This window comes from Raphanus sativus, chromosome 7, assembly GCF_000801105.2.
Source record: "Raphanus sativus cultivar WK10039 chromosome 7, ASM80110v3, whole genome shotgun sequence".
In the NCBI taxonomy this organism is placed as follows: domain Eukaryota; kingdom Viridiplantae; phylum Streptophyta; class Magnoliopsida; order Brassicales; family Brassicaceae; genus Raphanus; species Raphanus sativus.
In genome coordinates, this window is record NC_079517.1 from 22,875,581 (window position 1) to 22,899,396 (window position 23,816).

The 23,816-nt window shown below is 39.9% G+C and overlaps 1 protein-coding gene across 1 annotated transcript; it reads left to right on the forward strand.

Moving 5' to 3' along the window:
• Positions 1–11,313: 11,313 nt before the first annotated feature.
• LOC108815725 (uncharacterized) lies at positions 11,314–13,781 on the forward strand. The gene is made up of 4 exons (XM_056991455.1): positions 11,314–11,466; positions 11,562–11,946; positions 12,158–12,266; positions 12,311–13,781. The coding sequence occupies exons 1-4, from the start codon at positions 11,314–11,316 to the stop codon at positions 13,779–13,781; spliced, it is 2,118 nt and encodes a 705-aa protein (XP_056847435.1).
• Positions 13,782–23,816: the final 10,035 nt, after the last annotated feature.

Genomic DNA, 23,816 nt, shown 5'->3' on the forward strand with positions numbered 1-23,816 from the left:
CTTATCCCTCATAGCCTTCCCGTTCCTAGTAGCATAGTCTTTTTGAAGAAATGGCATCCCATGATCATGGCATTCAAAGTACTTTAGAGTGTACACGCCACAATCACCAGATCAGCATTGAGGTACTCCACTGGTCGGTCTCTCATATGTGTATGGCTCCAGAGTGTGTTGGACACGTTGTTCGTCAGAGGTAGAAAACTCAACAAGCAGATAAGGGATCATGTGGACATGTGGAGAAAAGGCTCCATTATCTTATCGAGTTCTTCATGGGAGATATGGTCCCAAATGATGTCCCGACGATTATGTGCCTCTTAGGGATCGATATCCAAATAGAAAACCAATGATTGTTCTTGTAGTTTACTGGCGCATAGATATCATCCACATCCACTCCCCAAACTTTATTAGATTCGCAAAATGTTGGTACAGTGCTTGCAAAATAATTTCACGCTCCACCAGGGAGTCTTCTTCCTAAACCTATGTGATTGGGCTCCGAGTTCTTAAAATCACAGTAGTTGCTTCTCCAATGCCGAGAAAATAAATGATCAATGAATCACAATCTGTCGCTCCTGAAATGTCGTGGATTAGCCTAGTACCTCTGCCTCAGCACATTAATAAAAACATCCATATGCTGCATAGAGAACAATACAAGTCAGAAGACTTAACAAATCCAGAAAACTTATGGGGTTATAGACGTAAAAACAAATTAGGTTCTTTTGTTTGGTCACAAGGAGCTGATTGTATTTTCAATAGGCTTTTGAGTTACTTTTGCATTTGATTCAAGTTTGAGTACAATTTTGCAATTAAAATCAAGTTTTGAGTCATATTTGGCAATTTTCCCTAATAAATATACATAATAAAAGTATAATATATATATATATATATATGTTAATATCATTTAAATTTAATTATACATCATATATATAAATAAGATTGATTTTTTAATATATTTATCCTAAAATGATTGCGAACAAAGAGGAGTGATCGTTTAATTTATATGCGAACACCAATTTATTACATAATAGTAACTAATTATTATTCATTTAATATATAATTATTATTTTTTTATTTCATAAAATGCAGAAAAACATAAATATGTAATAAATATAAAATATTTATTCTCACAAGACGCAGATCTTAACCTAAGTATTTATCTCTTTAATAGTTTTAAATCTTAAACATTTTCTAAATATCAGACCAAAACAATAGAACAAAATGAGAATAAACTTCAAAATCAATATTTATATCAAGCAATAACCAAAATGAAAAACGACATAAAAAGAGAAAATTATTGAGACATATAAAGGATTGGCACGTGAACATAAACTTCTTATAACCATAATTAAATTTTAAATTGCTAAATCATGATATAAAACTGAGTTGACATAGTTTCATTGTAACCAAATACTACACCTGAAATTCTTCGGCCTAAACTTTAGGTTCTTATGCGATAAGTGATTTTTGACCTAAAATATTTTTAAAAATGAGATCAGCTCCTCAGTAAACAAACTATGTAATTAACAATTTAAAAAAAAATTATTAAGAGCCAAAAATATTAATTCGATTAAGAATATAAATTTTATTTTTTCATACAATATTTTTAAATAATTTTCATATAAATTCACCATGCGCTAGGCATAGGTCTTATCCTAGTTTTATGTAAATAAAAAGATTTCGTCATTAAATTCACCTTACATACAGCCACGGATCATCCAAATTCAGCAATGAAAAGAAAATTAATTTAATTTATCACTCAATGATCTTGAAATGATCTTATTATGCATCTTGTTAGTGATATCACTCAAATTATCATAAGGAGTGAATTAATCTTTCAAATAAGAGGTTCAGTTCTAGTACTTAGGGATCAAGTTCACAAGGAGCGTGGGCACACAATAAACTCAATCAATCACAATTAAGCGAAGTAAATAGATAATAAAATAGTAAATTAAGAAAAGTTGTTGAATAAGGTAGTTGTTCAGTAAATTGATGAGTTGTTTCATGGAACGATGGTTGCTAAACCAATTGTTTCTATTCATGATTATAATAGTATAGAGGCTAAAGTTGTATGCATGATATTCTAGAACTCAAACTAAGTAATAATCTATCAACTTCCGTTTGTTTAGATCATTTATTGTCTAGATCTAAGATCTCAACTGTCGTTTGTTGAACTTGAGAAAGTATCAATCGATACTATATATTGAGTGCCGATCGATATACCTTTAAAAACGTTGATCGATACACCGATAGGATTGTCAATCAATATTTCTTCTAGTAAGCTTTAGCGAATGAGTTTGATGTGTTCACTAGGTTAACTAAATCAGCTGTTGCATGTTTCTAACAATCATAGTTCAATTATAATCAATTCAGGTAAAATACCAAGTTCTTGCATGCGCTTAATTATCTAATATCAGGGTTCTAGTTAGAAACACTAGAACACAAGACTATGATTCTCTGCACAAACCTATTTGAACCCTAAATCTAACAGGTGGATCTATTCACACATGATAGTTGTCACTAAAAATCATAGAAATAATAGATATAAAATAGAAAGCAATATGAAAACCAAAGGAGTTCCAAGAGGATTCTGAAGGAGTTCATCTATTTTCTCCTAACCTAAGAGAAAACCTAAAACAATAGAATAAAAAGCATAACGTAGACAATGGCTTTGAAATCACATAAGTAAGGTTTAAAGTCGGCCAGCGGCAATATGGTAATTTGCAGTGCTTTCTGGGCTTAAGTCGGTCTTGAAATGTACTTGACCTGCATTCTGGGATCATCGTCGATCGACACCAAAGGTGCACCGTCGATCGACGTTCCTTCATCCCCTTGACAACTTTATCTCGCGAGGCAGACAAACCATTCTTGAGTAAAACATGCATAACTACTGCTATAGGACTCTGATTGACCTCTAACCGGTGGAATTGGAAAGTTAACTTAAAAATATATCTTGTGTCAAAATATGGGCAAACTCTAACGGTGGTAATAACTCAAAGCTATATTTTGTTCTACCTGAGTACCATTATTTATATTATTCACTTCTTTGGATTATGTGGACTACTTCGAAACAAAATTATAATATATTTCCAAAAAAACCACCGGAAATCATTACCGGCTTACTTTCTAAACATATCTATTTTATTAAAACAGAAACGTAATTTATTGATAAATGTTATGTTCAATTATATATATTTTTAAGAGGTTATTTTGTCAAACTAAATTAATATTAAATACAAATATAATAATAATAAACTTAAATATAAAATTAACTTTTTAAAGAAAAGGTTAAAACAAAAAAATATACCCATCTATTGAAAGAACCAATTAGAATCGAGTTATTTAGGTAAGGCTCGAACTTTGATGCTTCATTCCAAATCAACATCATTTTCGAAGAGTATAAAATTATCACAATTCTTATTATAAAATAATTTCGTAAAAAGAGTAATTCTATATTCATACTGTATAGGAACTAAATTGAAATAGAAGGTATTGCTTCTACTCTTTGTAATCTTAAAATTAAAAAATTACGAAATGGAAAACAAGGAGGAAAAGGAGTACACAAAAGAAGAAGTAAATGTAGTTTTATTGAAACACACAACAGTAAAAAAATAATTTACCCCTTTGAGTCTTTTGATTTTAAAGTGAAATATTACAAACTAATTTTCTCCTAAAATATACATATCGACAACAGAAAAGGTTCTTGACTTAAAAACTTTAATGGAAGGAGTAAAGTAAGAGGGAGGACATGCTTTTAAAGGTATAAAGGGGTTGATTTGCTGCAGTAGTGTGTGGTTGTTGAATTGGTACCATTCGATTTAAGCTACTCTTGATTTATCTATTTTACTAATGTTGTATGCACCCACTCTTTCTTTGCTTTTATTAGCCTAACAACGAAGTATCCATGTTAAAATGATATATTGATTTGTGAATGTTGGGATTCGAGACTAAGTCAGAGACTACCTCAGAGACTATGTCAGCGAATACTTCAGGGACTTCGTCAGTCAAGATTTGGTGATGGAAATCAAACAAGATCGCATAACTTAAACCAAGACAAGGATGTCATATTAGGAAAAGGAAATATCACTTTATTGAAGGTGATATGTTCCTGGAAATATTACTTCTCATGGAGTTATGGAAGTTGCAAGTATTTTGGAATATTTCCTAATAAGTTTATGGAAAGGGGCGAATGCCCTAATCCAACTAGGTTAAATGTAATAAACTCCTACTATATAAGAGGAGCTCGTGTGCACTCTTCTCTCTAAGTCTTTGTAACGATCTGTGCAAGAAAGACCTAGCTTGGTTGTAAGCTTTGGTTGTGAGAGAGAGAGAGGTACTATATCTTGTACTTGAGATTATAGTGATTTGCCTCATTGCCAGGCCCCAGGGACGTAACCACATTTAGGTGAACCCTGGGATATCAAATTCTTGTGTCTATCTTCTATAATTCCGTGTTCTTCTTCTGTTCTCCATAGATCTACAAACTCATACTTTCTAACGTACTACGACAAGTGCATCAGAGAGTGCTTCAGCGAGTTTGTGTGGTGAGTTTTCCCAACAAAGTGGTATCAGAGCCTTAGGTGGTGTTCTCAATGTCTACTAAAGTAAGGATTGAGGTGGAGCGGTTCGATGGGAAGGGAGACTTCTCGTTGTGGAAGAAGAGGATGCTTGCGCATCTGTCTGTCCTTGGTTTAAAGGATGTATTAGAAGAGTCCGAGTCACCTTCTGTCTCAGCTAGGAAGAAGGATGAAGACGAGGATGTTTACAAAGAGCGGTTAGAGAAAGAGGAAGCTGAAAGGCTTGAAAGATCAGAGAAGGCGATGAATCTGATCATTCTCAATGTTGGGGATCATGTGTTAAGGAAGATCGAGTTGTGTACTACAGCTGCTTCTACATGGTCTACACTGGAGAGGTTATATCTCTCAAAGACTCTACCGAATAGAATTCACTTGCAGCACAAGTTCTATACCTTCAAGATGGTTGATACTCGGAGTATGGATGAGAATATCGATGACTTCTTGAAGATTGTCTCTCACCTGTCAAGCGTGAATGTAACTGTGTCAGAGGAGGTACAAGCGATTCTGCTCCTGAACTCGCTTCCTTCACGGTTCAACTCTCTCAAGGAAACGCTTAAGTACGGCAAGGATACATTGTCGTTGGAAGAGGTGACAAGTGCAGCAAGGTCTAAAGATCAGGATTTGAAATCTTCTTCGGCTTCACATGATATTGGTGAAGGTCATTATGCTAGAGGAAGAACTGAGAAGAAGGATCCTGTGAGGAATAACAAGGGCAAGTCTAGATCGATCTCAGGGTCTAGGATAACTTGCTGGTTCTGCAAGAAGCAGGGACACACCAAAAGGGAGTGTTATGCATACAAGAAGAAGTATGGCAGAGATGAAGAAGAAGGTGAGGCAGCGGTTGTGATAGATCCTGATTCAGACGATGATGCACTTTCGGTAGGAGATAAGTGGCATCATGATAAGTGGGTGATTGATTCTGGATGTTCCTACCATATGACGTGTAGGAGGGATTGGTTTCACATGTTTCAAGAGCTGACTTCAGGACAAGTTCTTCTTGGTAATGATTGCGCGGTTGGAGTGCAAGGGATTGGTACAATCAACATCAAAGCTTATGGAGGTTCGGTTAAGACACTCACGAATGTCAGGTATATTCCGGAATTAAGAAGGAACTTGATATCCACGGGAACCTTGGATTTATTGGGCTTTGAGCACAGTGGTGGACATGGGAAGACTAGGTTTTACAAGCATGGTAAGCTAGCACTTCAGGGAACCTTGTCCGGGTCATTGTACCTGTTAGATGGTGAGACTGTGTCAGGTGAAGTAAACTGCAGTGTCAAGAAGAAACCATCTAAGGATGAGACAGTCTTGTGGCATAGACGTCTTGGGCACATGAGCATGAAGAATCTACAGATTCTAGCCCAGAAAGGGGTGATCGATAAGAGGAGGATTGGTGATTTGGATTTCTGTGAGAGCTGTGTGATGGGGAAGCAGAAGAGAGTAAGCTTGAGCATCGGGAAACATGATACAGGTGAAGCTCTCAAGTATGTACATGCTGATTTATGGGGATCTCCAAGTGTGACACCAAGTCTGTCAGGGAAGCAATACTTCCTGTCTATTATCGATGATTACACAAGGAAGGTCTGGATATATTTCTTAGCTACTAAAGGAGAAGCCTTTAGTAAATTCTGTGAATGGAAGAAGCTGGTCGAGAATCAAGTCAAGAAGAAGGTGTGTTGTCTTAGAACAGACAATGGACTTGAATTCTGCAACACAGAGTTTGACAGCTTCTGTAAGCAACATGGAATCAAGAGACATATGACTTGTGCATATACACCACAGCAGAACGGTGTAGCTGAACGTATGAACAGGACTCTGATGGAAAAGGTGAGATGTTTTCTGGTTGAGTCGGGTCTAGAGGAAAAATTCTGGGCTGAAGCAGTATCTACGTCAGCATATGTGACAAACAGGAGTCCATCTTCTGCCATAGATGGGAACATTCCGGAGGAACTTTGGTTGGGCAAGAAGCCCGGTTATCTGCACCTGAGAAGATTTGGATCAGTGGTTTACGTCCATGCAGATCAAGGAAAGCTCAAGGCCAGAGCTAAAAAGGGAATCTTCATAAGTTATCCAGTGGGTGTGAAAGGATACAAGGTTTGGCTTCTTGATGAGGAGAAGTGTGTTATAAGCAGGAATGTGGTATTTACAGAAGATAAAGTCTACAAGGATTTGGATGTCTGCAAGAAGAAAGCAGATGTCACAGAGGAGCTAAGAAATCAGACGGTGCTGGAAAATACAGCAGGATCTGCGTCAGGACCGGAAGTTGATACTTCAGGTGGAGCTGTTGAAGAAACAGTTGAGTCAGCTGGTGACGTAGGTGACAAACAAGGTGAAAGTCTTGAAGGATATCAGCTAGCAAGAGATAGAGTTCGGAGAAGAATAGTGCCACCTGCACGGTACTCCGACTCAGATGATGTAGCAGCGTTTGCACTATATGTAGCTGATGATGTATGTGCTGAAGAACCTCAAGACTATCATGGAGCGATGAACAGCGAAGAGCGAAAGCAGTGGGCTGAAGCATGTGGTGAAGAGATGACTTCACTGGATAAGAACCAAACCTGGAAGCTTGTGAGAAGGCCTAGTAAGCGTAAGGTGATAGGCTGCAAGTGGGTCTTTAAGTTGAAGCCCGGCATACCTGGTGTTGAGAAGCCTAGATTCAAGGCTCGGTTAGTTGCTAAGGGATACTCTCAGAGGGAGGGTATTGATTATCAAGATGTGTTTTCACCCGTCGTGAAGCATGTATCCATAAGGTTCTTGTTGTCAATTACAGTGAATCAGGATTTGGAGCTTGAGCAACTTGATGTAAAGACTGTGTTTCTTCATGGTACACTTGAAGAAGAGATTTACATGGAGCAACCAGAGGGATTTCAGGTTAAAGGGAAAGAGGATCACGTCTGTCTACTTCAGAAGGCTCTTTATGGACTAAAGCAGGCACCAAGACAATGGAACAAGTGTTTTGATCAGTTTGTGGTTAGTCACGGTTTTGTGAAAAGTGAATATGATCACTGTGTTTACATCAAGGAGGTAACCAAAGGTACATACATCTATTTGTTGCTATACGTGGATGATATGTTGGTTGCATCAAAGGATGCGGCAGAGATCAGGAAAGTGAAGCAGTTGCTGAGCAGCAGATTTGAGATGAAGGACTTGGGTCCAGCAAGACGGATTTTGGGAATGGATATTGAGAGAGATCGTGCAAAGGGGATTCTAACACTGTCTCAATCTGGTTATATCAGGAAGATTCTCAAGGTATTCGACATGGATGAGTCAAAGAGTGTATCAACACCTGTTGGTGCACATTTCAAATTGTCAGCTGTAGTAGATGATGAAGCAGAGACTTGTATGGATGATATTCCATATGCTAATGCTATCGGAAGCATAATGTATGCTATGATAGGCACGAGGTGTGATCTGGCGTATGCGTTGGGGTTGGTTAGCAGGTTTATGAGTAAGCCTGGGATGGTTCATTGGACTGCGGTTAAGTGGGTATTGAGGTACCTGAAGGGAACACAAGATCTGAAACTGTGCTTCAGAAAGAATGAGGCGTTTAATGTTGAAGGTTTCTGTGATTCTGATTTTGCTTCGGATCTGGACAAGTGGAGGTCGATCTCAGGTTATGTTTTCAAGGCTGGTGGGAATACAATCAGCTGGAGATCGAGTCTACAAAGCGTAGTGGCTTTATCGACGACTGAAGCAGAGTATATGGCGCTTGTTGAAGCAGTCAAGGAAGGAATTTGGTTAAGGGGCTTAGCGGAGGAGCTTGGATTCAAGCAAGACACGGTGGTGATATCATGTGACTCTCAAAGTGCATTGTGTCTAGCCAAGAACAATGTGTATCATGAGAGGACTAAGCACATCAGCAGAAAGATGCACTTCATCAGGGATATAATCGCTCAAGGTGATGTAAGTGTGAAGAAGATATGTACTTCTTGGAATCCTGCAGATATATTAACCAAGGTTGTTCCGGTTAAGAAGTTTGAGGAAGCGGTGGACTTCCTTGGTATGTCCGAACACTAAGGAGCATTCGGCATCGCCTGGCAAAGCACGAGTTTGCTTAACCTAAGTAGTGGATCATGTTTGATGTCATCAAGGTGGAGTTTGTTGGGATTCGAGACTAAGTCAGAGACTACCTCAGAGACTATGTCAGCGAATACTTCAGGGACTTCGTCAGTCAAGATTTGGTGATGGAAATCAAACAAGATCGCATAACTTAAACCAAGACAAGGATGTCATATTAGGAAAAGGAAATATCACTTTATTGAAGGTGATATGTTCCTGGAAATATTACTTCTCATGGAGTTATGGAAGTTGCAAGTATTTTGGAATATTTCCTAATAGGTTTATGGAAAGGGGCGAATGCCCTAATCCAACTAGGTTAAATGTAATAAACTCCTACTATATAAGAGGAGCTCGTGTGCACTCTTCTCTCTAAGTCTTTGTAACGATCTGTGCAAGAAAGACCTAGCTTGGTTGTAAGCTTTGGTTGTGAGAGAGAGAGAGAGGTACTATATCTTGTACTTGAGATTATAGTGATTTGCCTCATTGCCAGGCCCCAGGGACGTAACCACATTTGGGTGAACCCTGGGATATCAAATTCTTGTGTCTATCTTCTATAATTCCGTGTTCTTCTTCTGTTCTCCATAGATCTACAAACTCATACTTTCTAACGTACTACGACAAGTGCATCAGAGAGTGCTTCAGCGAATTTGTGTGGTGAGTTTTCCCAACAGTGAAAATATCCCATTTTAAAGAAAAACTAAACTATAATCTGTCATTTCAAAGGGTGAGTATATTTTTTGTTTAAAGTTTATTTAAAGTTTTTAATTTTTATATTTAGATTTTTGTATAATCATATTTGAATTTAATATTAATTTAATTTGATATAATAGTCATTTAAATAAATGAAATACATTATTGGACCAAACATTTATCAGTGGACATGATTCTTTTTAATAGAATAGATGAGTATAGAATTCGTTAAAAGATAATAAAAATTGCTAGAAGGGTCTAATTTCTTTTTTGGGAATTTTCACTTCTAATTAAACTATTTTCAATAATAACCAAAATGTTATTATTCATCTCCAATTAGATATTAGAAAATAAATAAAAAGACCATTAAAAATACAAGATTATTTTTTGAGAAAGTTTAACCCTTGCTTATCTATTAATTACTTGTTTAACTCTAATTTTATTTTAATTACTAGTTTATTTTTTATACCTAATTTACCATTATTCTCTTTCTTAACAAAAAAAAAAAAATAATCATGAAAATGCCATCACTGAATTTTCGAAATATTTACAATTTTACCATCTACAGACTTAGTTTGTCTATATGTAGGAGTCGCTTAGTGTTATGGGTCGCCGTAAGTTTTTAATTGTGTAAGTGGGTCTCTTTAGGTTTTTATTGGGTAGATAGGCCGCTAGTGACAGAGAAACAAATCGGTGCCCATTTTGGCCTTTTGACCCGCGTAGCTTAGGCGAGTGACCCACGAGACTTTGTCAAATGACCCACAACTAACGACCCACAGACTTAGTGACCCTTGCCCGGCTCAGGTTTTCTCACGTGTGAGAACTAAGAAAGTTTTTTTTTAATTTTCTTTTGGCAACCGGTAAAAAAGGTCAAAGGTAAGAAATTGTCCTTTCCACCTTAACTTTTCCCGCCATTTACTGTCTTCTGATCTTTGTAGTAATTTTAATTAATTATTTTGTGTGTGTTCTTACTCGATAATGGTGAGATTAAGTTATTACCGGTGGACAAAAAAAGAAGTGACCCTAAGAGAAGATGATATTTTCATCCTCTGAGGCCGTCGATCTGCATCCACCGTACCTGAAAAGGATGGAAACAATCATCGGTGGTCGGAGCTTTGGGTCAAGTAGTGTTGCTAAAAGTAAAGAAATCAGTACCAACACCAGAGAAGGTACAGTGTTCGAGCTCAAAGCTTCATTATTTGTTTTTAAAAATGTGTGCTTCCTCTATTTAGCAAATGACCATAATGGGTACTTATTTTTGGATCGTAGGCCAGTGTAATTTTTGCATTGTGGTTATCTGGGAGGTGGATAATGTTTGACAATGGAGTTTGGTATTTCAAGATAGATAATAATAGAATGGGTAGAGCTGTCGATTCCTCCAGACTTAGAGGTGCCGACGAGTTAAAAGTCAGTATTCTAGCTGCGTATGGGCTATCGGGAAGGGAAGTCTCAGCCGAAATGTCCTATTGGCTGAATGATGGAGAGAATGAAATGGTGGGCACAGGGGCTGCTCCCGTGGAGATGGCAACGGACAAAGATTTCAGGATTTTCAAGGCTCTTCACCGGGCAGACAAGTCTGTTAATCTCTTCGTAACATTCAGAGAGTGTGTTTCAGGAGAAATGATATTTCTAAGGTCCGAACGACTAATTGCGTCCCAAGTGAATGCATCAGTTGGACCTCCTGATGAAGACTTGTTTTTTTTATGCAAGTAGAAGCAATTGAAGCATGCTACAAAGAAAAGTCTCAGTCTGGTGGCATGGTTGCAACGTCAAAAGATCAAGGTAGAAGCGGAGAACCTCTTGGCGAAGTGAGTGGGGCTAATACAGAGAGTTGCGAGAAAGAAAAGGGAAAAGCCTGTGGAGATGACATGCGAGTGGATAATGCAGAAATAAGAGAGGAAATGTAGGAGAAGGCTGCTTAGTGAAAACGGCGTCAGATAATCTGCCTCAACAAATCTGTGTCCAACAAGATACAAGGACGTCATGTCCTGACAAGATGGCAGTGGACAGAGGAGCAAACAACAGGGAAGCTAACATTGTAGCATTCACTGGAGATATGGAGGTGGACGCAGGAGATAACATGGAAGATGTTTCGGCAGAAGATGAAGGCGATGATGCCGATTACGACTACAATGGCTGGGATGATTATGTTTGTAACGATTGCGTGACGGACGACGACGACGATTTGAAGAAGGCCTAGGCAAAGGAATAAGTGGTGGACACTCTGCTGGTAAAGGTATTCAGCGTTCCGGCCCTATTGGTGGCAGAGTGTGTGGTAAATCGGCGTCGGGTAGGAATCAACGATCACGTGGAGGTGGATCTAAATCAAACAAAAACGATTCGAACCGGAGACGTTCAAATCCTTTTACCGATGGAGGAAGCGATTATATATCAACCTCCAGATCGTACACCGAAGTAACAGAGACAGATGAAGGCGTTGATGTTGTTCTTGTGACGCCCACTAAATCGAAAAACCAGCACACACGGGTGACTGGAGATAACGATGATGTTGATTTTGTTGACCCTCCTATACCACCGTCAACCGCATTTAATGGTGGAGAACCACACTCCAAAAACGTAGATAATGTGAGTGTTACTCCTCCAGACATTGAGCCTTCGCAGAATCAAGGTACTGAACCAGTTGATAGCGGTGATGTATTTCTTCAAACTCCTTCCAATTCGAAAGAACACTCCCCCAAATCAAAATAACACGCAGAACCGGTAGATCGAAGATGAGGAAGATGTTGATCCTCTTGTCAACGCAACAAGACAAGTTCAGGGTGGAGAAGCATTCATGAAAGGGATACAAGTACCAGAAATTTATGGATATAATGATGTAGATGGTGTGTATAATGAAATGGATGGAAGGAGTTGCCAGCCTCTTGACATTGACTTCAGCAAGGAGGACGGTGACATATACGTCGGAAGAACGTTCAAAGACAAAGCGGAGTGCAATTGACGTTGGCTATTTATGCAATTGCGAAGTTGTGCAGTTTTAAGCTGAGGCATTGTAAAACGCGTATCACGGCGAAATGCCACGAAAAGGAATGCACCTGGAGAGTATTGGCAGTTCAACTCGGTGATTCTCCAACTTATCTTGTTAAGAAGGCAATTCTTAACCATGTATGCGCAGCCGATGTTCGAGGTAGGTATAGAAGACATGGGACAGCCAAAGTGCTTGCAGCTCTGTTGCGCTCGAAATACGAGAGGCTCTACTCTGGACCGCGTGCTATGGAACTTCCAGATATATTGCGAATGGAATTCAACTATACATGCTCGTACTGGAAAGCTTGGAAAACTAAGGAACTAGCCATTGCGTCTGCGCAAGGAACAGAGGAGATTTCTAACAAGATGCTACCACAGTACTTCCATGTACTGAAGCTTGCAAATCCTGGAACAATTACCGACATTAAAACGGAAATGGATAAAGAAGGAAAAATAAGGTTCAAGTATGCATTCATGTCCCTGAAAGCATGCATCGATGGGTGGAAGCACCTGCGTAAGGTCCTAGTGGTGGACGGCACCCACATGTTTGGGAAGTACAAAGGTTGTTTGCTAAGTGCCAGCGGACAAGATGCTAACAGCCGCGTATTCCTGATTGCTTTCGCAGTAGTGGAAAGCGAGAACACCGAATCTTGGTCATGGTTTTTCGAGAGGTTATCTACTATTGTTGAGGATGGTTGTGATTTAAGTATCATATCAGATAGATGCGCTGCCATTTTTGCAGCGAAAGAGAAATGGTACCCTCGTGCACACCATGGTATTTGTCTCGTACACCTTCAGAGGAACGTGCAGGAAAAGTACAAGGGGTTGCAACAGAAGGCTATGGTTGGGAGAGCAGGGGAAGCATTCAAAGTTTCAGACTTCAACGAGATAATGGATCTCCTTAAACTCACGGATTGGAGATGCTGGGATTATTTGGAGAAAATCGATAAGAAGCTTTGGACACGTTCACATTTCGAAGGGGAGAGGTTCAACGTGATGACTTCTAATGCTACTGAATCGTTGAATAACGCTCTTTTGCCGGTTCGTGATAGTCCTATAATGGCATTGCTAGAGTTTATTCGGCGGAAGCTGTGTACATGGTATGTGAGCAGACGCGGGGAGATCAGTAAGATGAAGGGAAATGTTCCAGATAACATTGAGAAAATACTGGTTGAACAGCTTGTGCTGTCTACGGGCCTTCTAGTTTTGCCATGTTCCACTTGGGTATTCAAAGTTACACACAAGGCAACTGGATTCGGTGACACGGTTGATCTGGATAAACGAACTTGCACTTGCCTCGAGTTCCAAAAGCTTGGTTTGCAATGCCGACATGCCATTGCTGCTGCTTCTTTCCGTAATATGCAGTACATCTCGTTTGTTTGCAAACACCATGTCAAAGAAAATGGGCTGAAAAAGTTAGCGGTATCATACTTCCGGTTCCGGATCCAAAGGATGTTCAAGTGCCAGCAGAAATACTAAAGGTTGATCTTTATCCGCCAACAACGAAAAGAACAAAGGGAAGGCCCGGAATCAAACGTAAACTGTCAGCCGGAGAGGTTCCTGTAAGACTGCTAAGTTCACCTTTAGCTAATATCTCAGTTACTGATATCACTCAAATTACCCTAAAAAGTGAATTACTCTCTCAAATAAGAGGTTCAGATGTAGTACTTAGGGATCGAATCCACAAGGACTCTAGGATTACTTGAAGGTTCAATTAATTAGAAATAAAGATAGACTTAAGGTTTTATATGTTTTTAAAGCAATAAATAATAATGTGAACAAGGAAGTTGTTCAGTAACTGAAGTGAAGGTTGTTTTTAAATGAGGAGGATAGCTAGATTCAGGTATTTCTCAGGCATGAATTTATGCAGTTTGAACGTGACATTAGGGCTTTAGTCATTGAACTCAATCAATTTGTACGACCAGTAGGGTCTCCTTTACTAGATCCCGGATCTCAACTGTCGTTTGTTGATCTCGGAAAAGAGTCGATCGATATGACTTTCGTCTAATCGATCGATACACCTTTCATACAATCGATCGCTACAACGATGGTTGTATCGATCGATGGTAATTCTAGCAAGCATTATCGATTTGGTTGAACACGTTCTCTAATGATCTAGACCACCTTTCGCATGAGTCTAGTCAGTTAGATCACTTTAGTTTGTTTCAGGGTAAGGAGAGTATACAATTGGTTATATCTTCAAACCTAAGATCTAGATTTAAGGGTGATCAATCCTAAATCTAGTATAAAGAATAACTAAAGTGAAAGAACTAGTTTAATCACCCTAACAGTTATCACAATCTCATCACATGATTCACCCTTATGAGAAACCTAAATCTAACAATTAGGTTTACTCAGACATATTCATCAGAGACAAGATCATGATGGTTTGAATAAAACTTAATATGAAATAAGGAACACAAAGAGTAATGAGTAAGATAAAAAAGGGAGTTCAAGATCTTCTCTGTTTTGCAGTCTCAGATCTATCTCTCCAACTCTAACTCTTCTCCTAAGGTAGCCAAATTGCTTCTCTTCTCCAATAGGTCTCTAGGCAAGTCTGCCTCTAAAATGATACAATACCCTAGTATATAAAGCCTAACAGGCGGCCATGGACTAATTGTGTAAAAATAGCACACTTGTGATACTTGAAAATCTTCTTAATCGTGATCCATCAAATGGCTTAATGTTGATCGACACTCTTGGATTTCTGTCGATCGATTGTAATTGACTCTAATCGTCTGATCTCGCATGTTTCCTATCGGTTGATTCTTCATTCGTGAGAATACTCTAAAAATGCCTCAAAATTGCTTTCTTCAATTAGGTACCTGTGCCTGAAAATACTCTAAAATACTTTGAAAACGAAGTAAATATGATTGAAAACTCTTATATACCATGGCTAAAAACGGGTGAAATTTATGGTATATCAACTCCCCCAAACTTACTCTTTTGCTTGTTCTCAAGCAAAACAAACGGTAGTCTCTCCGAAGGAGGTTTGAAAATGACATGACTCTATTTTTGAAAACTTAAAAATCCTCACGTCTTCGTCATAAGAATCTAAACGGTCTCAACCACAAATGCATGTTTATACCTTATCCTAGTTTAGCAACCAAATTCATCTATCAAACAACTTACCAGATCTTGTCTAGAATTCTCCTTTACTAACCTCATTTCTTAACATAAAATAAAAGTGTGTGCTTTACCTTGGGAGTATCGATCAAAAGACACATGGATTCAACTCAAACAAGTTTCCTGAGCAGGTAGTCTTTTCTGATTCTTTTCTCCTCTTATCTCTCTTCTCTGAATATCTTATTAGTTTCAATTTCGACAGGTTTCGATGCCACATAGGCATCTAGTCCATCTTATTGACATTTGCATTGTAACTCATACATTTTTGACAAAGTGTAGCGAATAATGGGGTCTTAGGAATCACTCCTACCCCTCGTTTCCACAATGTGTGATCATTCTTGAGATTTAGAATACTGGGGTCGCAGGAATCACTCCTACCCCTCTGGCTCTCAAGAAATCATATCAATCTTTTCTTTATAAACTTAGATCTTGAGATGCCGAAGAGATAAGAAAGGAAACCAGAATTACATAGACTTATATCTTTTCAGTCTTGTAGGAGGATTCCGATTCAATGTATACCAAGCCCCAAGACAAGCTAAGATAGTCAGTATTAGGTTGGAGGTTAGCTTCGGTTCCTTTAAACAATCTGGGTAAGTGTGGCTGACTGACAGGTTGATCCACTTTGGTATCTCTAGTGCAATCTGTGGTTAATAGGTCTAGAGTAGTGCCAAAGAGTGGTTTTAGAAAATAGAAATTTATATTTCCTTTTTGACTCGAAAAACAATTTTAGTTTTGAAAAATAGGTGATAAAAGATAAATGTTAGTAACATTCTCCCCCAGACTACACCGTCTCGGTGTAATAATAAGTAGGAGAAGTATAAATAGAAAAAGTTAGAAGTGTAGATATTGAAGCAAAGTGTCGTACCTTTCTGTCTTTCCTGTCGATCGATGTACCGGAGATGGTATCGATCGTCAGGTGAAGACAGAATGTGTGATAATGTGTTAGCACGGAACTCACTCACTCGTCTAGCTTGGCTCTCAAGTTAGCTCTGTTGTCAGTCCAAACACAAAGAAAATTAAACATACGAAATAGTGCAGAAACATAAAACATAGATAAGTTTAAAAACATAAATCCTGCAAATCCGAAACATAAACATAAAAATAAAAATAAAAAGTCTGAAAGATACAGAGATAAGGTAAGAAGGCTAGTATGTGTCCTCCTCGTCCTCCTCCTGCTGGTACTGGTGAGATGGTCCTGGGTCTGCTGCTCTGACACTCCTCCTGCTCGCACATGGTGGTCGCGTGACTCTAGCCCAGATGGCTCGAAGAGCACTCACGACCGTCCTCTGAAAGTCTGCCTCAGGCATCGGGACGTCAGGTATGTCCGGGAAGTCAGGAAGGGGAGCTGCGGGTGCTGCCTGCGATCCTCCAACGCCACGCTCCATCGGTTCCTGGCGAGACTCAGTGGTGAGATCCAATAGGAACTCGTCGTCGGGCGTGAACCGGATCATGTCGACCTGATGGTCGAAGTCAGTGAGTGGCATGCGGGAGCTGAAACATACGGAAACGGCGGTCAATCCTGAAGAACCAGAGAAGGCTCTCCTTAAGCCAACCGCAGTTCATCAGATGCTGCTCGTCCATGAAGAGATGGCAGCGGTCTGCGGTACTCCTGTCCAGACGGATACCACAGAACTCAAAGATCGGTGTGAGAAGACTACCCACACTCTCCTTCTTCCTACCCGAGCCTGACAAGGGTTTCTTCTTCAGTGAGATCAGATGCTCGGCGAAGAGAGCTCCAAGGTTTGGGACAACCAGTCCCGCAGTGTCGAGGTGAGAGAGATCAACCAATCCGTTCACCGCTGGGAAGAGCAGTGAGAGATCATGTAAGCGCACCTTGTTGGGCTCCATCTTGCCATAGGAAGTAGCGGAGAGTCGGGTGACGAACGTCAGACTGATTCGCTGAGCCGCTCCAACTGCCTGTGCCTATGATCTTCCAGAAGTCGCTCGCACCAGGGAGAGGCGAGAACCTGCAAGATATCGCATCTTCCTCAAAACCAAAAATGCTGCAGAGCTGGGGGATGGTGATCGAGTATCTCTTCCCTCAAGCAAAGAAAGAGAGAACGCCGTCGCCCGCTACTTTAGGGCCGTCATGGCGGTAGGTGAGACGGACAGAGGCCATGAACTGGCGCACCAACGGAACGTGGAGGTCGTAGGCGTGCGTGGCTATGGTGCCCAACCCGAGCTGAGCAATCATCGCGTACAGATCATCCTGGATCCGCATCTTGTGTGTGACCTCCGGGTCAATGAAGCGTGTAGGCTCGATGTCGACATCGATCCAGGCGTTGTAGTGCAGGCTGTCGTAGTCGTCCCACTGCTCTGTGAGCTCTCTATCGAGACACTCTCTGCAGGAGATGACTGCCCTGGGGTCCGAGAAGTCGCGACCCTCTCTGTAAGCGATGGGGATCTTATCCTCATGTGGCCATGGAGGCCTCTCGTCGTCCCTCGGGACGCGAGGTTGCCGGCGGTTTGAAGGGCCAGCGGGATCACTCCTCCTCTTCGTCCTCCTCTCTCTCTCAGTATCCGACTCTGTGCTCATCTGAAAAGAAAAGTAAAACGAGTAAGTTAGCATTGGTTCGCGAAGAAGAGTAATATCGTTCGATGCACAATCGTGTGTGTCGATCGATAGATCAAATCAGTGTTCATCAGAAAATCGGAAATCGATCGACAGGACAAATTCTGTGTCGATCGATAGCGACTCGCGAAACCTGCAATTCAACAGTTCATACGAAAAACGAATCAAAAGAGATGATTGGAGTAAAACAAACTATCCTAGCACTTAGATAAACGGTTAAAACATCTAAAACAACCTAGAATTGCACCAAATCAACCCGATTTTCCCCAATTCAAAACCCAAACCCTAGGGTTTCAATCCAAAAAGAATTTCGGACCAATACCTTGGAGAATGAGAGAAATGCGAATGAAAACAGATGGAGGGCTTGAAATCGAGTGGTTTTGGGCAAAGAATGAACGGAAATCGTCAAGAATCGAGAGAGAAAAGGGAGTTTTAGGATTCAGCTAGCGTTTGCGAAATAAGGAAAGGAGAGGCGGATGTCGAGTTAAATGAGAAATTGCCTCGACATCCCCATGTCGATCGATACAAAATTGTTGATATCGATCGATTTTTATGCATATGTGAAAGTGAATGCTTTGAAAATAGTGAAAGTGGCACTAACTAAAGATTAAAATTTCTAACTAAATGAATTAAGTAAAATAAATATGAATGAAAATAAAATTGAGAATAAAAGTTAAAATAAGGATGAAAATATTAAATGAAAAATAAATGAAAAAAAAGAAAAAGAAAAATGGGTTGCCTCCCATTCAGCGCTTAGTTTAAAGTCTTTAGCTCGACTTAGGAAAACTGTTTTTAGTTATCACCGGGTGGTAGCAGCGGAAGGGGCTTTATATCTGGTGGTTTGGCCCAATAATATTTTACTCGCTGCCTGTTTACTGTGCACTCGTCGCCTTCTTCACTAACGATCGTTAGTGCTCCGGAAGGTTTTACTTCCTTGATGGTAAAAGGTCCTGACCAACGAGATTTTAGTTTTCCAGGGAAAAGGTCTAATCTGGAGTTATATAGGAGAACTTGATCATTTGGTTCAAAGTGTCTAGATATGATTTTCTTATCATGATAAGCTTTTGTTCGTTCCTTATATAACTTCGAATTTTCATATGCCAAATGTCGTATTTCATCGAGCTCGTTGAGCTGAATTAGACGTCTCTCGGCAGCTGGCTTAATATCAAAATTTAATAATTTGGTTGCCCATGCTGCCTTGTGCTCCAGTTCAACTGGTAAATGGCATGCTTTTTCGTACAGCAAGTGAAAGGGTGTCATTCCCAGTGGTGTTTTATAGGCGGTCCGATATGCCCATAAGGCTATGTCTAGTTTGCGAGACCAATCCTTCTTGTCTATTCGGACAGTCTTCTCCAAGATTTCCTTTATTTGTCGGTTCGAAACTTCCACTTGCCCACTGGTTTGTGGGTGATAGGGTGTAGCCACTCGATGGTGGACACTATTCTTCTCAAGCAATCGGTCGAAATGAAGTGTGATCCACCGTCACTAATGACAATTCTGGGAGCTCCAAATCTTGGGAAGATAATGCTCTTGAAAAGTTTGATAACTACAGATGCATCATTTGTTGGGGAAGCAACTGCCTCAACCCATTTTGAGACGTAGTCTACAGCGACCAGGATATGTTGCCATTAGAAGATGGGAAAGGAACCATAAAATCTATTCCCCAACAGTCAAAGACTTCTACTTCCAAGATACATTTTTGTTCCATTTCATGTCTCTTGCTTATTTTTCCTCTCCTCTGACATCTATCGCATTGTGCTATATGAGCATGAACATCGCGAAATGTTGTTGGCCACCAAAATCCTGCCTGGAGAATTTTGGAGACTGTTTTAAAGGTGGCGAAATGTCCTGCGTAATCAGAACTATGACATTGGTAAATAATGTTCGGAATTTCAACTTCAGAGACGCATCTTCTATATATGCCGTCAGAACAATGCTTGTAGAGATAGGGCTCATCCCAATGGTATCTCTGAACTTCACGAAAGAATTTCTTTCTTTCATAACCTTTTAAATTTTCTGATTCAAAATCAGCGGCTAAATAGTTTACTATATCGGCATACCAAGGGAGATCTTTGATGTTCCGTCCAATCGCATTTGCTTCTTGTAGAGAGACATCAGATATATTATGATTCAAAGCATTACAAGCTACCTTAACTGGTATGTCAATAAGTTCTGTTGATGTTCTGTCGCTGATGGATATGATTGATCGTGCATCAGTAGTGTCGGTTGTCAGTTTGCCGTTTGATTCGTCCAGCAATCCGTCAGATATGAGCGATATGTGACCTATGAATGACGTGTCCAAAAGAGCTATATTCTCTGTAGGAAAGAAATCGTCTATAGGAACTTTATCCTCAATTCGAATCCTGGAAAGATGATCAGCGACACCGTTGTCTATTCCTCTTTTATCTTTGATCTCGATATCGAACTCTTGGAGTAGTAAGATCCATCTTATTAGTCTCGGTCTAGCATCTTTCTTATGCATTAAATATTTGATGGCAGCATGATCAGTGTGGACTATAACATGAGCTCCAACTAAGTATTGGCGGAAATTTTCGAAAGCATAAACCACTGCTAGTAACTCTTTTTCTGTGGTAGATTAATTCTGTTGCGCTTCGTCGAGTGTGCGACTCGCATAGTATATAGCGTGCAGCTTTTTATCTTTTCGTTGTCCTAGAACCGCTCCAACTGCAAAATCACTTGCATCGCACATAATCTCGAAAGGGAGATTCCAATCCGGGGGTTGTACGACTGGGGCAGTTATAAGAGATTTCTTTAGTGCTTCGAAAGCTTCCTTGCATTCTGGTGTAAAATCGAATTTAACTTCCTTGCACAAAAGATTATTCAGAGGTCTAGCAATTCTACTGAGATCTTGTATAAATCGTCTGTAAAATCCGGCATGTCCGAGGAAACTCCTTATGTCTCTAACGTTTGTGGGTGCCGGTAGACCAGTCATTACTTCAATTTTAGCTCTGTCTACTTCTATTCCAGCTGCGGAAACTTTATGTCCAAGGACTATACCATCGTTTACCATGAAATGGCATTTTTCCCAGTTGAGGACAAGATTCTTTTCTTCGCATCTTTCCAATACCTTGCAAAAGTTGTCCAGGCAATCCTTAAAACTTGATCCGTAAACCGAAAAATCGTCCATAAAGACTTCCATGAAATCCTCGATCATATCTGTGAATATCGACATCATGCAACGTTGGAAAGTTGCTGGTGCGTTACATAGTCCAAATGGCATTCTTCGATATGCAAATGTTCCGTAAGGACAAGTAAAAGTTGTCTTTTCCTGATCTTCAGGATGTATCGGTATCTGGAAGAATCCCGAATATCCATCAAGAAAACAATAATATTTATGGTTGGCCAGTCTTTCCAACATTTGATCGATGAAAGGTAAGGGAAAATGGTCTTTCCTAGTAGCAGCATTCAGTTTCCTGTAATCAATACACATTCGATGTCCAGTGACAGTGCGTGTAGGAATAAGTTCATCTTTATCATTTTTAACCACTGTGATCCCACCTTTCTTTGGTACAACATGCACAGGGCTTACCCATTTACTGTCTGAAATAGGATATATGACTCCAGCATCCAGAAGTTTAATTATTTCCTTTTTCACTACCTCTTTTAGGTTTGGGTTGAGTCTCCTTTGCTGCTCTATAGATGTTTTTGCACCTTCTTCGAGGTGGATGCGGTGCATGCAAAGGTCAGGAGCTATTCCGGGAATATCATCGAGAGAATACCCGATTGCTCTCCGATACTTACGCAATTTGTTCAAAAGGAGAGCAAGCTCTCCATTTGTGAGATTGGCGTTAACAATGACAGGGTATGATTTATCGCAAAGGAATGCGTATTTCAGGCCAGCTGGAAGTGGTTTCAGTTCCACCTTGGGTACTTTTTCTTTAGTCCATTTGGTCGATGAAGAAGATGAGAGATCAATAGTTTCCCTAAGGTATCGATCCGTAATGATTTCAGAATCATCATTTTCTTCATTTGCATCTCCGATACTTGCGTCCATAAGGTTCGCATAATCTTCGGTTCTGCTATCTATATTCAGAATTTCTTGTTCATCAGGAGTGAATGTGTCTTCTGATGAATTGGCAGCACATATATCCGTAAGGTATTCTTTTTCCAGCTCAGAAACTTCTTCTGTGTAAAAGGCGTGATCGTCTATCAGAGGACGTTTTACTAGCTTTTCCATGTCGAAGTTCATTGATATATCTCCGATATTTAAGTTAATTTTTCCTCCCTTACAATCTATGATTGCTCCTGCTGTAGCCAAAAAGGGCCGACCTAATATAAAGGGGTCTTTCGGCACTTGTTTATACTTTAGTACAACAAAATCTGCTGGTATGAATCAGTCATCAATTTTGACTGGTACATCTACGAGGATTCCCTCAGGTACCCTAATAGAACGATCAGCTAAAACTAGCGTAATAGGCGTTGGAACGAATTCATTATATCCTAGTGAAACTGCCACAGAGTATGGCATGAGGTTTACACTAGAACCAAGATCACATAGAGATCGAGGAAAACGTGTGTGTTTGTATCTTACAATCTAGGACAAAATTACCAGGGTCAGACCTTTTTATTGAAGTTTCTCCTTGTATCATCGCACTTACTTCCTCTGACACCAGCATGACGCTTTGTTCTCCACTCGAGGATATCATATCTTTTACGTACTTTTTCACCGAGGGGGCTATCTTAAGAGCGTCACTAAGGGACATCTAGAAAGTGATTTTGTCGAAGGCCTTTTTGCAGATTGCATGTTCCAATGCCTTCTTAGTTTGTGGTTTGTTTGGAGGAAATGGGGGAGGAGTTCTATAGACTCTTTCAGTCCCGGTAGATTGCGTATTGCTATCGCTGATGCCGCCAGACGGTCGATCGTTTCCTTCACAGACGATCGATCGACATTTGGTTCGTCCAGATGTTCGGCTTCGATTTCGACATCAGGATTCTCGTTGTCTAAGTCTATAGTTTCCCCTTGATTCTTTTTATTTGAAGGGTTTTTCCTTTGTTCTGAGGTTCCTGAGTCGGAGTCATTGTCAAGAAGCTCTATGGGGTTTGAATTGCTCTTTCCTGCGTTATCAATGAAGTTTTTATTGCTGGCGTCTTCTCTGGCATTAGTTTCAAGGTGTTTTCCGCTTCGCAACATCACGGCATATGCCTGGCGTTTTGCTCCTGGGTTAGCATCGGCCCTCCCAGGAAGACGGCCTGTCTCTCTTTTTAGAGTAGTTGCATGGTTAGCAATTTTGTCCTCCATTCCCCGTAGGTGTTCAATTAAAGAACCCATTTTCTGATTTAGCTCACCGTAAACACTGTTTACTTTCCCATTGAATTCGGATTTCATTTTACGGTTTCCTGTAAGAGCTTGTTTTAGATTGTACTTTTCTCTCCCAGTACGAGACTGTATACATATTTCATAGTCACGTGTAAAGCTGTCGATGTTAAACACAGATTGAGGATTAGTGGTATCTAATTCTTCTATAAAGTCGAGCTCATCATATGATATGGGAGGGGTTTTATTGAAGTACTGGCACAGATTAGGTGGGTTTTGATCTGTCAGAAGAGAATGAAGCGAATTTATGGAATTTTTTATTTCAGCTAACTCAGTATTTTCTATTGAGATTATAGCTTTTTCTTTTTCTTTTTCTTCATCCAGTTCTTCATAGGATCTTCCTCTTGCCATGTTTTCGATTAGGCGTCTTGCTTCCATAGGATTTCTTGTAACGGAATTCCCTTCGCTTGCTGTATCAAGCGTTGTCTTATAGCTCAGAATAACACCTTTGTAAAAGATCTTAAGAAATTGTGGTTCTGGA